General features: G+C 47.4%; 1 protein-coding gene across 4 annotated transcripts in view; it reads right to left on the reverse strand.

Annotated features, from left to right (window-relative positions):
* Nucleotides 1-592: 592 nt before the first annotated feature.
* Nucleotides 593-15,335, reverse strand: part of RIN2 (Ras and Rab interactor 2) — a 104,745-nt gene continuing 90,002 nt past the window's right edge. For 3 of the 4 annotated variants that reach the window (XM_082431654.1, XM_082431652.1, XM_082431653.1), the window contains 4 exons: nucleotides 13,556-13,861; nucleotides 11,633-11,764; nucleotides 7,737-7,900; nucleotides 3,077-4,951 (listed from right to left, as the gene is read on the reverse strand). In XM_082431654.1, coding sequence (XP_082287780.1) covers nucleotides 4,628-4,951; nucleotides 7,737-7,900; nucleotides 11,633-11,764; nucleotides 13,556-13,861 — 926 coding nt within the window. In that variant the 3' untranslated portion in view covers nucleotides 3,077-4,627. Of the gene's footprint in view, nucleotides 738-3,076; nucleotides 4,952-7,736; nucleotides 7,901-11,632; nucleotides 11,765-13,555; nucleotides 13,862-15,335 lie in introns of those variants that run through there. The other variant, XM_082431655.1, reaches the window with a different exon arrangement.

The following is a 15,335-nucleotide window of genomic DNA, read 5'->3' on the forward strand; positions in this document are numbered from 1 at the left end:
TTTTATTTTATATGCACCGATAACTGTATTTTTCAGCTTCTTAAATCATTGCTAGTTAATTTGCTAGAACTGCACTCTCCCATATAGCAGCCACCGGTCACCCGTGGCCGCTGAGCATTTGACATCTGGCTACTGAGACGTGACATAAGTGCCCAACACACACAAGATTTTGGAGACGATGGAAAAAAATTAATGTAAAATACCTCTAATGTTTTAGATTGATTAATTGTTGAAATATTATATTTTGGATAGCATGGGTTAAATAATAAAATAGATTACTAATAGATTACTAAAATAAATTATTAGTAATACTGTAATATAGTGCTATTGATTTCACCCATTTGTTTTTCTTCTTTTTTTTAACGTGGCTACTAGAAAATTTAAAATCATCTATGTGGCTTGCTTCCTATTTCCATGGAACAGTGCCATGCTACAAGTACATTTTCCATGGTCTTTTGCTGAAATCAGCCGACTAAGATCAAGAACCTGTAATTGATTAGGCGTTAGGGGCTGTAGACAAAGTCTTACCTCTCCCAGGTGTGTCTCTCTCCTAAGACCTGTGTCTTGATCTATCCTGGTATTTCTCAGCCCCGATTTCACAGTAGAATCACCTTGGAAGTTTCAGTAAAAGTCGCTGCCTGGGTCCCACGTGCAGAGATTCTGATGGTCTGGGCAGCCTGGCCTTCGGGGTTTTAAAGGCCTGCAGGTGAGCTGAAGAAGCTGCCGAAGCTGAGAACCTGATGGGAATAGGACCAGCGGACACTGAGCCCTGGGGACAGAGCGGATGGGCGGGGTGTAGGTGGGGGCGCCTGGTTCACCCTGCATCTCTGGTAGAACTGGAGAAGCGAGCGCATCGTGGACAGGCCTCAGGGCAAGGCCAGAGCCCGCCCACCTCATTAAAACCTAAAACCTGCCCCCCAGGGTCCTGGGAGAGGGAAGGGAAGGAATGGAGCTAAATGGGGGGGGGAACTGCCTTCAGCTGTGTGAGGTGATGTATTCCCCAGGGGCCCGAGGGCAGGCTGGTTGCAGAGGTGCTGTCACCTCTGGGGCCACGGGGGCTGAGAGATGCGGGCCAGGGAGGAAACCGTAGCCCCGAGCTGAGCCCGGCCTCGTCCCCACTACCCACCCACCCCAGCCACTGTCCCTCTCCCCGCCACGGGCCCTGAGCGCCTCCCCCTCCAGGCTGACAGAGTCCAGGATCCGCCACAGCAGATCTGCGTTTGGTGGAAGGAAATACTCAGATTCATTCTTATGATGATATTCTAAATGTCTATTACGTACAGAACTTCAGAATTCAGGCAACTTCCACTCTGGAAGATTAGCTTATTAGCATCGAGAGACAAGAAGCTGTCCGGTCGCCGTCCCCCCACCCTCCAGTTCAATCGAAGCTGCCCCCCTGCACACGTGCCTGCTGGGTGGGGGTCTGAGGGCAGACCCTTGTCACTACTTTATTAAATGTATTGGCCCAGACCTTTCTGAATAATTTTTTATAAACTTCCCCTGCATACCTTCCTGACAAAGTCAGTCCATGGGGGAAATGTTTGTGCCAAATGCCACCCATCCTTCCATGTTGGAGGGAAACATCTTTTTCAAATAAGAGCGTGTTCTCTGAGACAAGCACCAGATCTTCCTCCCTCCATCTCTTCTATTTTTTTTACAATCCCTTTAGGATTCTGCCATGTTATGTGAATTTTCTGCTATTTCCAACTTGATCAGGGTTCACTAAATGACCAACAACACTTTTGGTCCCAAATTCACCATCATGAACATGGTTTGAAAAACGATGATTTTTAGGATTTTATCATCAGATACTGCCAGGCGATTAGAATACCCGTGTCCCATGTACGTAGCCCTTCCTCTCAGACTTTAGGGAGTAAGCAGGCAGTGCTGTTGTTGATAATCAGAGTGCTGTCTCATTTCCAGTCTCTTAAAGATGGAGGTAAGAGATGCCTGGCGTAAGAGATGCCTGGCAGACGTGAAGCCGCATTTATGAATGAAAGCATTCATGGTTGGGTTTCCTGCCTTCTGTGTTTCCTTACAGATCTAAAGTTGTAACTTCCACACGATACTGATCTACTCGAACGGTTTCTATTTCTATTCTGCGTCCCCGAGGAGAGAATATTTGGCACTGCATATAACATTAAAAAAAAAAAGAAATCCTTTCCTCTGGCTGGCATTCAACTTTTATATTTTTAGATTTGGAAATACATTTTCCTCTCCCTCCACCCAGCATGTATATTTTTACTCTCCTCTTATTCCTTCCAAACTGCCCCAAAATCTGTTTCCTGGCAATTTGAGAAGTGAGAAATGTCGGCGTGGGGAAAAAAGTGAAGATGCATGTGAAGCTGTAACTTTAGCATGGAAACATTGCCCAACGACAAAACCAGGGGCTGTCTTGTGATGTTTTCTTCTGCTCGCACTAGCATCCTTTTTTGATCTCACTGAAGTTTACTCCGGCTGTCTCCCATTCAGGCACAGTGGCCCGCTTTAAGTCAGCAGTGTACTGACTTTGGAGGACAAGGAGAGTGTGATGACCTTAAACTACAGGGACTGAATTGTCACTCTGAATTCATGGTAAATATGCAAAGCAGGCAGTCGGCTCAGACACAGTTCTGATCTTTAAGCATCCATCCTACTGACGGGTTAGAAAGTTCGTTCAGTCAACAAGGACCTATCAAGCCATTGCCAAGCACCAGGAAGAGGCCAGCCTCTGCCGTGTTGATTTTGACACAGCCCTGAACTCTCAGCCGGGGCACTTCGGAGGTTACATTAAAAAAAAAAAAAAAAAAAAGAGAGACCAGGGCGGGGTGTCTGCAGGGCTCTTCTGATAAGCTGTGATGTTCTCTTGGTCCAACTAAGCCAAGGACTGTCCCAGATAACACCAAATCCTTTCAGGTTAGAACACGATCTTTTCCTTCTGCTTCTGTCAGAACATGAGCTTGCTGAAAAAATTTCAACTTTTCTGTTTCCTCTCTATGGATTATCTAACCACAAACACTGGCGTGGGTTCCAGATTTACATAACATTCTCTGGTGCATAATCACATTCTGCTTCTCAAAGGAAAAAGACAACTGAAGAATATTTCAAGAATTATTTTCACACATGATTATCGTACAGTATTACAATGTATTATGTGCAAAATTCCATTAAAAAAATCATTTACAAAAGGAAGTACAACACAGTATGTGTTGAGGGTTCCACATGTACAGCAAAAGCTTAAAAAGGTACAAGGTACAAAGCCAACAAAATTAGATGACTACGCATCCTTACACAGTACAATAACATGTTTTTGTAACTACCTTTGTTACGTTGATACGAGACCCTCATCCTCTGTGCAAACCGCCCCCCCCAGCCCCCGCCCAAACAGGTTTCGTAAAACAGAAATTTAACTTCGCCACACATTCTACAACACAGATTGGCTTTTTGGTGCATTTGCAAACTCCTTTCCAAATGGCATTTATTTAACTCAGTGAAACTCACATTACGTGGTTTCTGCCCAAAATAATCTGATGCTGTTAGTTTTGATTTATGTGGAAAAGGAAAATAAAAAAGTGGTGTTCTTATTTTTTTTTTTTCCCTCGTGGGGTTTTCAAAATTGCTTCCGAAAGCAAATAACATGGGACAGATTTTGCAAATCTCACTGCATATTTACAGTATTTTCAGCATAGGTGGTTCCTTTTATCTCCTTTTCCCACTTCCTTCAAGGAGCCTGAACCAGCAGACTCCACCCCTTAGTCCTCTGTTAGAGTCTGTATTTCCCTCTCGACCTCTCTCTACATTCATTTCTTTCCTGATCCCCAGCATTACTTGGTGAAAACACAAAACAACGCGATACCACTGAGCGTGAACAAGGTAATAACAGTACGTCGGATTTCCAAAGGCATTCTGTGGCCAGTGTCAGTAATACATCGCTGTAAGAAACCCAGCAGTCTCTCCCCACAAAGTTGCCCAAACATCCAGTTACAGAAGAGAGACTTTTAAAATGCAATACTCTCAAATCCAGCAAGAGATTTCTTTTTGCATATTAAATGTTAAAAATCACATGCATAATTATAGAATATCTTAAAGTTACAAAAATATTTTAAAAACCAATCCTGACAGTTTACCTGCAACTGCTATAAAAATTTCTATGAAATATATAAAAACGCAAAGGCTCTTCATAAAAAAAAAAAAAAAAAAAGAAGAAAGGAAGGAAGGAAAGGATGGAGGCACCCACTGAACTGAGAGGTCCTTGATGCACCGCATCGGACAGTCTTGTCAAACGCCTGCTGTTGAACTCAAGAGAAGAGCTTGTACCTTAAATGTTTATTCAGTACGCATACATACACGTGAGCCAACCCAGTACCTGGCTGGGGGTAGGCAGCAAACGATCCCGGGACACCTGAACCATCAGATGCAGTTCTCCATCTCTGAAGGACGGATCCTACTGTTTCATGAACCTCAGCTACTGTGCTTGGGCGTCGTGGCTAAAGGTGCCCTTGGCCAAGTCGGCCTGTGGATGGCTCCGTCACTGAACCGAGCGGTCCCCAAGGAGGTGACTGCTTTTCAAGCACAAGCACGTGGAAGCCAGAGGCCAGGTTCCTAACTCCCCTCTTTGGATGCACCACTGGGAAGCCTCGCGTGTCTCCTAGGAGGCGGTGAGCTCTTCTTCCCCGTTCTGGAAGATGACGCCGTAAGGATCCTTCTTGATGCGCTTGTAGACAAAGTGGAAGACGTGGGACTGTGGCCGGCTGTGCAGCTCGGCCTTGATTTTCTGAGGGTACGTGTCCTCTGCCAGCTGCTGCCACGTTTCGTCCACGAAGAGGAAGAGGCTGTACTCCTCGGGGTCGGCCACCTTGAACTTCTCGGCACAGAGCTGACACACGTCCTCCGTGGTGACGTAAGGCCTCACGAGGAGGGTCTTTCCCGTGCAGCCACTGTTGACGTCCTGGAATGCAACCCGGAGGTAATTCTGCAGGTGGAAAGAGAGGTGCAGGGGTGGCGTCAGAAGAGGAAGCGAGATGGCACAGGTGAGCCGGGGGACGCCAGGGAGAGGCCTCACGGGTGAGCCTCGCCGGGACGTCCAGGGTCAGGACACGAGGCCCCCAAGTACAGGGGAAGAGGCTGATGTGAAACGGGATGGTGGGACAACTGCATGGACTTTAATTCGTCCCCAATACAAGATGCAGGAGGAAGTCCGTTCAGCCCTGCTCTCACCTTTCAGTCCCTCTCATAAAGCTGGGCTGAGAAATCCCTGGTTAAGAGTGTCAACCAGATCTGACACCGGGTTCATTCCCAGCTTGAAAAACAAACCAAACGTCAGAAGAGCCAGGAGTCAGGAGCAGGAGACACGTTAACATACGTAGACACAAGAGCACACGCTCTATTCGCTTTGGAGTCCTTTTTACGAAGCCTAAGCAGGGGCGATGGCGTTAGGCTGGACCACGAGATACTGCGGACGGTTGACCATCCTTCCCCTCCCCCACTGGCAATTTCACATGGTTCAACCCAACACAAGGTGGCTCTGAGTGCTGTGTGGGAAAGTCGGCAGGGCTTGTGGATTCTGTGGAAAGGCCTGGGAGATGCAGGGCGCATCTGGGTGCAGGGTGGTGCCGTGAAGATGGGGGCTGCAGGCTGGGGGGTGTTTGCAGGCCCCGGATAGCGAGTAGCACCAGGCGAGTGGCTTCACGGAACAGAACCGACCCGGGGCCCGGACGAGGTGCGGGGCATCCCAGGCTCCTGCCCGGCCCTCTGAGATTCTGTGGCCCTGGGTCATTCTGCAGTTCTACGTCCTCAGGAGTGGGGTTACCAGATAAAATAGGAACGCCCAGTTAAATCTGATTTTCAGACAGAAAACAAATACATCTTCCTTTTCGAAATCTGGCCGCCCTACTCAGGAGTAACGGGGAGTGGGGCTCTCTGCCGGGGGTCCTACACGGTTACCCTGAGGGTTTCCTCAGATGATAGAAAAGAGAGCTCTTGGGAAGGCCAGTGCACCCTGCACACGGATGATAACACCGACGCTCTTGAACTGGAACATTTCAGGGCACCTTTGGGTACACACATGCCCGGTTTCACCAACCGCTCCTCTCCCATACCGCCCCCTCAGCACATGGCCTGCATATGGTATGCATTTACTCACTGACTCCTAAAAAAAAACCTTGTGAAGGAGGCCTACACTACCCCTGTTTGACCAGTGAAGAAACTGAGGCACAGAGAGGTTAAGGAACTTGCCCAAGGCCACACAGCGAGTGAGCAGCAGGGCCAGCGTTCTGGTGACTCGACCACGGAGGTGAGGTGTGCTGCCTCTCCAGCGTGAGCAGATGTGTGTGTCTGTGACCCTGACTTAGGAGTTCCAAGTGCAGCTTTGCTTCCTGGCTTTGGCTTCTACAGCCAAGCTGAGTGCTGACAATTCCCATCTTGGGTCTGTTCTTAGAAGATGTGCATCTCTGAGGTGAGTGAGGCCAGTGGGGAGGGGTGTGCACAAGGCGGGGACTCTGGGGGTTCTAGGTTAGAAGCTCCAGATGGAGAGAGGGGACCGGCGGAAGGGGCTAATGGCAGGTGGGGAGGTGGAAGGATGCGTTTTTATCCCTTCTTCTTTCTCTTCCTCCGTTCTTCTCCCCAGAGGCTGTGTGGCCTTAGGAACCCCCTCCCCAGATGGCCAACAGTCGCCACATTCCAAGGGCCTGCGGATGCTAAATCGCTCGACACGTGGATGGTTCTTCAACAATCCAAGGGGTGGGGGGCGCACAGGATGCCTTCTTGCTCCTTAGATTTATGCACCTGGGAAGGAATTTCTGGGAACACTCCTATCTTGGAGAAAACCTTGCTGACTTTGCCTTTCCACGATGGGCGGCTTTAAACCAAATGTACCTTTTGAGTGTTTTCAGAGCATTAAAAAGGCAAGAAGGGCAAGGAAGGTGAATCTGGACATGGAGCAAATCTGTCCTGCTTGGAAATTCACCACCTGGCACGTGGACACAAAGCACGGTCGGGGTTTACAATCCTATTTGAAACTTTTGAAATATTATCTGAAGACATCTGCAGACTTACTCATCATTTCATAGACTGTGAGCAAATCAAGAGTTCCTGTGTTGGGTCAAGATTTCTATAGCCTCAACCTGCCTCTCCTCTCTAGGAAGCAAGCTCTGTGGGAACCCCCCTTCCCAGAGACCAGCTCAGGGGCACAGAAAATTCTGGAAGGGGATCCAGGCAGGACTTGGCCCAGATGCTCACTCTTCAACTCTGGCCCTGACCGGCTGCCAGAGCTGACGCTGCTGATGGGATGCTGGGGTCTTCTGTTTCGGGGGGTGGCGAGATGAAAAAGGAGAGGCGTCCCTCTCCTCAGAGAGACCAGGTCAAGTGCAGGGCCTCACACGGCTGCTTCCACCTCCCAGTCTCCCATCTGCCACCTGTGCTGAGAGCATCCTTCCTTCTGGCTTCCTGTGAGCTCAGGTGGTCAGTATCCACGCTGAACGTTCTGGAGGAAATCCTGCCCTAATTTGACTCTGTTTTCTTAAGGGCAGCAAAACTTGGGCCAAATCCACACACACACATATATACATATTCTTTTAATTTAAGGAAAACAGAGAAGTGAAACAACAAGGTCAGAGGGTGGTTTAAAATACCCCTCTTCCACCAGATGGTCCGACGAAGGGAGGCCCTCGGGTGCCCTGAGCTGCGTGCGCCGTGAGCCAGCTCTGCTTCCCAAGGACAAAGGAAGCAGCAGGAGTCTGTCCCCACTGCCGGCCACGTACCTGAAAGTCGTCCACTGAGGGGATGGTCCGGTTGGTGGTCCTCCGCTTGTGCCACTGCCTCAGGGTGTCCCTGGCCTCAGAGCTGAGAAGTCTCGCTGCCTGCTCTTCCTGGAAATTCTTTATCAGGGAAAGTGCTCCGTAGGCGCTGGTCAGGTAGTAGCCTCCTGGAAAGGGTGGTAAGAATGAGTTCTCCAGGGATTTACCAGTTGGACAACAGTTGGGGGACCACAGAGTTGGAGATGCGGTTCGGTATTTTTTCCTTCTCTTCCACATGCATTTCCTTGAGGGACCACATAAGAGCACATCCTAACCCATCCATTCCTGCATCCGTCTCCATGGATGTACGGCTGACCCAGGCCTGGGCCACCGCCCATGGCACTGCGGACCACGCCCTGCTTTCCCTGATGGAATTTCCATTCCAACGGGTGAGACACACAGAATCTCTATTATCTAAGCGCAATTGTGAACATGCTTTGCCAGAAAAGGTCAGGGTGCTGGGGCCTGATGCAGGTGGGGAGGCGTGTGAGGACGGCAGGGTCCACCTTTCTGAGGCCGGAGCCCTTTACTACAGGAATAGGAATCCACCTACTTCTGGCAACACCTGCTTTGGGGCTTTTCCTTAAGGAATTACTCTTTTCTAAATTTTGAGTAAACTATACACTTTGAAAGGAATACACAACATACATGTGTAGTCACGATGATATGGATTCTTCAAAATAACTTCTCCCTCCTGATTCCCTTTCTTACCCTTACCTGGGGGCTCTCATAACACGACATGCAGGAAAGAGTAATTTACAAGGAAAAGCAAGTGATGCCCCTTTGCTGGTGCATTTGGGAACGACGTCCATGTTTGGGGGAGTGTTAAAAAGATTTACAACACTCTGAGAAACATAAGTGTGTTCACAGTTCGGTCCTGAACTATAATTAGGTGCCTTCCTGAAACTTGTCAGCTGTATGCTAGAGAAACACTAGGGGGCGCCCCAAACATTTATTACAAATTCCCTAATTGGGCACAGCACATCATCAATTGAGAGACGTTCTTTGTCCAAATACCTATGGAATCTCCACCGTGAGCCAGGTACAGAGCAGGGGTGGGTTTGTTAAAATTAGAATCAGAGTCCCTGCTCTATAAATGTATTAAAGAAAACGGACACCGGCTGTTTATTCATGCAGGGACCAGAAGTTAGTTGTGGTTTAATGAGTTTTGTCTGCAAGTATCTCTTTCATGGCCAAAGTATTCAGCTGCTAACACAAGACCCTGGAGAACTTTCTCTCTGGTCAACAGGTGACAACATTCAAGATGGCAACTGGTCCACCATCTAACAAACGAACTGAACGCCCCCCTGTGACTCAGACTGAGAAAGAAACACACTTTTGTGGCTTTCAGGTCACTGGCAGAGATTTGGAGTACAGCGCTTTGAGTGGCTGATTTTTACTAAATATTTTCCCTATGAACAAATCACATGATTGAGTGGGAAACTCAGTAGTGTGGAATTTAAATGCCACACAGAGGATTTCAGGAGAAACCAATATGGACTTAATACTTAAGAGAGGCTTGTGGAGGTGTCAGGATTGGAGCTCAGACTTGGAGGGACCATGACAGTTGAGCTTGGGAGGGGACTGTTTCCTCTGAACGTCAAATTTTAGACTCCATGGCTCCAAGTTCAGGCCGCTATGGAGAAAACTCCAAATGCTGGAAGCACAAAACTGACCACACTTTGAAACATGTGGATGCAATTAGAGGAAGGTTTCAATTTCTGCAAAACTCTAACCCTGCCAGCAGGGCTGTGCACGTAAAAGGGATTCTATGACGCCTTTTCCGCAAATGAAACTACCTGCTTAAACAGCAGAAAACAGATGTGGGCTGCTGTCCCGCAAACCAAAGAGGGCTTTGGGCAGTAGGGCAGGATGCAGGGCTGGACCGGCAGTGCATCTCTGCTCGGCTGCCTCTTCCTCCCAGACTGCAGAGCCCCGGTCTGAGGCGCGGGCCTGGTCTGCAACCACGGCCGCCCGACAGGGCCGCCCTGCTTTCCCAGGAAGAAGGCAGAGAAACCAGGACACGGCTGAGTGGATGCAGGCTCTACTGAAAACCTGAGCTTGCTGGCTGCGCTGTAGTTTTGCTAGCTGGGTCCTTGTCTCTCTCTGTGATTCCTGGAGTTGAGGACTGCCACCCGCCCATCTGTCACCGACATAGTGGCCAGGGCAGTGCCTCGCTCCAGGGAAACGATGGGAAAGGTGGCAGGAAGTGGCTGTCTCGACCCTCAGGCCACATGATGTAAGCGTATGTTTGTCCTAAGCACACTCTGTCAGCAGCAGAATGGTAATTTTCTGAGGGAAACTGGCATGCCCTTCCCCCAAAGCCCCAAGAGTTCAGCACACTTTTTACTAGAATTAAACATGACTGAAGCTCAAAATAATCCCAGATGCATATAAAATTATAATAATAATGCAGTGGAAGAAAGGAAAGCATGGGACAGAGACAAATGTATGTTTCCTCTTGGTCCCTGGACAGAGCCACATGCTTCTCCCCTCCTGGAAATCCCAGGGCAGAGCAGGGGAGGAATGCCCCAGGCAGGGTCTGGCCAGAGGGTCTGGCCTCTGCGTCGTGAATATTAATGAGGGGAGATAAATGGGGGAGAGGTAAAGGGATGGAGAGGCTCGTTCACAGGATGAAGATATTCATCACTGGTCCGGAGTCAGCGTTGTCCCTACAGGGACGGAAGGGGGACCCTCAGGGCTCCCTGGAGGTCAGACACTCTGAACGAAAGCCAGGCACTGGGGACTTAGTGAACGAATGTACACACTCGGGGGTGACACTGCACTGCAGTTTCCTCCAGGGAAAAACCTGGGATGATGCATTCCCTGGGGAATCCCATCAGCACGTGGATGGACCTTTTTACTCAAGCCCAGACTAAAACTCACTGGAGAGAAAAAATATTATGCAATAATTCATCACTCAGGGTCTATCTGGGCTCCAACAGGGACACATGGAAATGGACTGTCAGGATGCACCAGGATGAATAGGCTCCGATCTGCTCCCCTTTAAGAAGACAAGGTCACACAAGAGTCCTAGTTATTCCAAGCCTGTGCGTCACAGTGACAAACACCCCAATTATTTCTGTGATAAATGTGTAAGGAGAGGAATTCCCGCGAAGACATGTGGATACAAGAAGGAGACTGAACGGACAAAGTAAATTAAAAGCAAACCGCCCAGATTTTACTCCTCTGTAGTTTTATGTTAATGATGAGCAGATTCTTTTTTTTAAATAGAAAAGGAAATTAATGCTGTTTTCGTCTTGAAAACCAAATTTAAAAAATAAAGATGAAAACAAAAGACAGGGCTTTGTCTGATTCGCTGACAGCGGGCGGTTGTGCCGGCAGTGGAATTATTCTCCAAAGAAAGTTTATAGCTTCCCCTTGGAATCAAAGAAACCATTTCTTCTAAAAAATTGCATTTATTCTACTGAACGGTATTTTTTATTGCATTTAACCAATCTCGGCGAAGTATAACTATGGCAGGGTTGCATTTTTTGTGTGTTTTTCTGACTTTTCCAAATTTTCTGCGATGAACATGTATTACTTTTGTAATCCGAAAAAAAAGTCAGCACATTCTTATAAATGAACAAAATTAAAATGGCCGTTAACCCTGAAGATGTCAGAAAAGCACCCACAGAAGTGCCAAATGGGCCTGGGATTTTATTTTGGGGGATGAAAATGTTTTGGAGCTGGAAAGAGGTGGAGGATTGCCCCCAGTTGTGAATGTATTAAATGCTACTGAATTGTTCACTCTAAAAGGGTAATTTTATGTCACGTGAACTTCAATTTAAAAAAAAAAAAAGAAAATGAAACCGAAGAAAAGCACCCCAGATCCTCCCACTTCTTCAAAAGCCTGTTACCTTCTCCGTGTAACAGGGATGGGTCCAGGAGTTCCATCATGTACTCAATCTCTGTGTCCAGTTCCAACATGTCACACTGGGCTATGACATAGGTCAGGACTGGTAAAAAGTCATCGGCTCCATACATCCTCCCTGGAGTAGGAAGAAAGGGGGAGACAGACGGGGATATTTTTATCAACATTTCTTCCTTTCATATCCTACTTGCTGCTTTTATTAGACAGCGAGGAGTCATGCTGGGGAAGTGAGCTATTCATAAAGAGAGATGGGTGTTTCTGGAATCCTACAGGGCCTGGGCCTCTCCCCACTGCCCACATCAGAGACCAACCCTAACTCACAATTTCAGAATGAATGTCTGAGTCAATGAACACAGGATCATAGAAATCTCCCCATTTCCATGATTTGCATCAACCTACGCAATAGAACTTTGAAAGAGTTTAAAGAGTACTTTGAAAGAGTTTAAACTTTTTAGCAAGTGACACGATAAACCATTTGCGGAAGTGTCTACTTAATGCTGTTACTCCTTTGTGTCTTGTTTCCTGTTGCTTTCTGTGCAAAGTAATCAAAACTTAGTGACAGAACCAAACTCGAGCAAGGAATAACTTGTTCCTTCTCTGTCTTCAATGTGAGTTAAATGTACTCATTCAGTGTACACTGAATAGATATATACGATTAATATCTGGCGAAAAATGTTTAGTCTTTACTGCTACTTTTTATGACAATGCAGATTCTCAACTAGGGGTGATTTTGCACCCCCCCCCCCCCGCCACCAGGGGAGTCTGGCTTTGTCTGGAGACATTTTTCATGGCATCTGGATGCCGATAAACTTCCTACAGGAAGCGAGATAGCCTCACAATGAAGAATTCTCCGGGTGTAATGTCATTAGTGCTGGGACTGAGAAACTGTGCCTGAGAAGAACAGAATCCTGTGCAGATACAATTTGGGGGACGTTTTATAAACGATTTCACGGACTCCAGAAAGTACACTTCTTGCGTGTGAAGCATGCTTCAAACTGCAGCGATGTCGTTCATCAGCATCCCCAGCTCTGGAGTGCGTGTGTTAACGTCTCTGCCTAACAATCTGCGAAGTGCTTGCACACGGCAACCTCCTCCAGCCATGGGTGACAGAGCCTGTGTTTTCTCTCCGCTGCTTCTGCATCAAGCGATTACACTCAGAGGAAAAGTTGTGACCATCCACGGAATGAAAAAGGCTCACCCAAGACCTGGAGCACTGCAGGGCTCATGGCTACCCATGAATCAGCGTCACTCCTGCACCGACAAGGAGCAGCGCAGGGGAAACCCGAGGGCTGACTTATGTGAATTCCTACTACACTGCATCAGTTTGGAGCAAAGAAGGGAGAGCCAATGAAATGGCTATGATGAAGCCACATTATAGCTGAATGCTCCAAGTTTCTGACAGATGCTGTAAATCACCGACACAAACCCTCACTGGCCAAAATGTAGTAACAACAGGAATAATCAGAAATATTTCCACCATGCTTGGGGCTATGCATGCGTTGTCCCATCTAATCTGCACCTTAGTTGGAAGGATGGGGTCATACCCACGACAGGTGCAGAACCGCAGCTCGGAAGGTTGATTATGGTGGCCAAAGCCCCACAGTTAATGAACCCATTCGCAGAGCTAGGATCTGAACTCAGACTCCCAAGACTGACTCTGTATCCACTACCCTGAACTAAATCTTTTATAATCTGACATCGTACAAAAATCTTGTTGCCCTCCTCCGCTTACTTTTTTGGTGCTGTTTGCTGCACGTGGACTAATTTGCCAGACACCAGAGTAACACTTGTATTTTTGTGAGCCACTTGGTGAAGTCAAGAAACTGAAAGGAAGAGCGGTTGGGAATCAGAAAGCCTGACATGTCCCAGCCCCATCGTGAGGCCAAGAGCCCGGACGGTGTGGCCTCACCTGAGTTGTTCTCCATGACGGTGTAGATGAGCTTGCAGACCCTCAGCAGCAGCATGACTTTCTTTTCTGGTGAATACATCTTCTGCATGGTCATGAACTTGACTTTGATTTTCTCCACGTCCACAAAGTCAGGGGTGGGGGCGAAGACGCCCAGCTCCTGTGGATTCCTCTGCCGCACGAGCTGCAAGTTCTCCTTGAGTTGTTTCCATGAGCCGTCGGCCACGTGGAAGTGCTTCAGCATGGCCTCGACGTGGCCCTTCAGGGGCTTCAAGATGCACTTGTGCATGGCTTTTTCCAATACCACATCTGCCAAAGAAAGCACAGCTACTGTGACCATCGTCTGAAAAATGAAGAAATGCAAGGTCTGCTTTCTGGGAATGGACACCTGCAACTTAGTGCATTGGTTATCGGGCAGATGCGTCCGAACTACACACCCAACCAGCCAAAATTTAGCGCCACGTCACTCACGCGCCAACCTTTTCTCTTCAGTAGAGCCAGGAAGAATGAATCTTCCCTAACAGTCTTACGGTCTCTCTTGCATGCAGTCCATACAATTGAATACACTTGGTTTTAAATGCTTTTAGACCTCCTCACCCATAAGCACAGGTGAATATTCTAGAAGACATTCTTTCGACCCAGTCCTTCCACTGAGGGTCCAGTGGACAGTTAAGCAAATGTGTTATGTTAAAGGAAGGATTTGCTAATAGCAAGGGTTCCAGCTCCCTTAAAATATTTCCTGACGAAAACAAATTCAGTTAAATACACATGGTATCTCGGATTGGATTCTGGACCATAAAAAGTCTTTATGTCATTTGTTATATATAAAGGACATGAGTGGGGCATTAGATGAGATTTGAATAAAGTCTGCAGATTAGATAATATTGTTAACAGTGAATCTGGCTTCTTTCACACAGACTGAATCTTGGAGACTCAGCCAGCTGTGTCTGGAGCAGCTCTGTGCTCTTTTTCACAGAATGCATCTTCCCTGAAAGTTAATTTCACTGAAGGTTTGTAACACGATGTCCTTGTTTTTAGAAAATACCCACTGAGTATTTTGGGATAAAGGGACACAATGTCTACAGCCCGCTCTCGTGGTTTAGATAAAAGGGAATGTGTGCATGTGTGTGCGTGTTCGTGTGTGTGTACGCGCGTGCGTGTGTAAACAGAGAGAAAGGCAGGGAATGAAGCAAGTGTGGCAAAGCATTAACACTGGGGAATTCGGGTGAAGGGCAGCCGTGATTTCTTCATACCCTTTTTGCAACTTTTCTGTACGTCTGAAATGATTTCAAAATAAAAATTTTTAAAGTCTTGAAGTGTGTTTCTGTTCAGAGTTAGGAAACACCTTTAGGTGTGGGAGGCATTAGTTTTTCCTCTTTCTTGGAATGGTTTTGCCCAGTGGAGTAGCTTTCTTGGCTGACAGTACAATGACCAGGACCATGAATCTGGAGGTCTGGTCTGAAGATGGTCTGTACCGTGAGAAGCTCTCTGCTTCTCCCACACCCGCTTTTCCATCTCAAATGTTTCACATTCTCATCAAAGCTCCACGGGTCGCAACCACACCTAATATATGACACTTGGATGTGATTTCATCTTGGAAGCCCACAGATCCATGGAAATAGCCGAGTTACCTCTCTGGCCTTTGGAATTCCTGACATAGTTCAGATCACACTGAATCCAAATTATCACCTATTATTAGAAGATCAGGGACAGAGAGAAATCTAAACCAGACATACCCACAGAAATCAAGGTTGAAGCAAAAGAGGTTATGAAGTAAGAAGAA

The sequence above is a fragment of the Balaenoptera physalus genome (genome assembly GCF_965194825.1).
Source record: "Balaenoptera physalus genome assembly, chromosome: 16".
Lineage (NCBI taxonomy): Eukaryota > Metazoa > Chordata > Mammalia > Artiodactyla > Balaenopteridae > Balaenoptera > Balaenoptera physalus.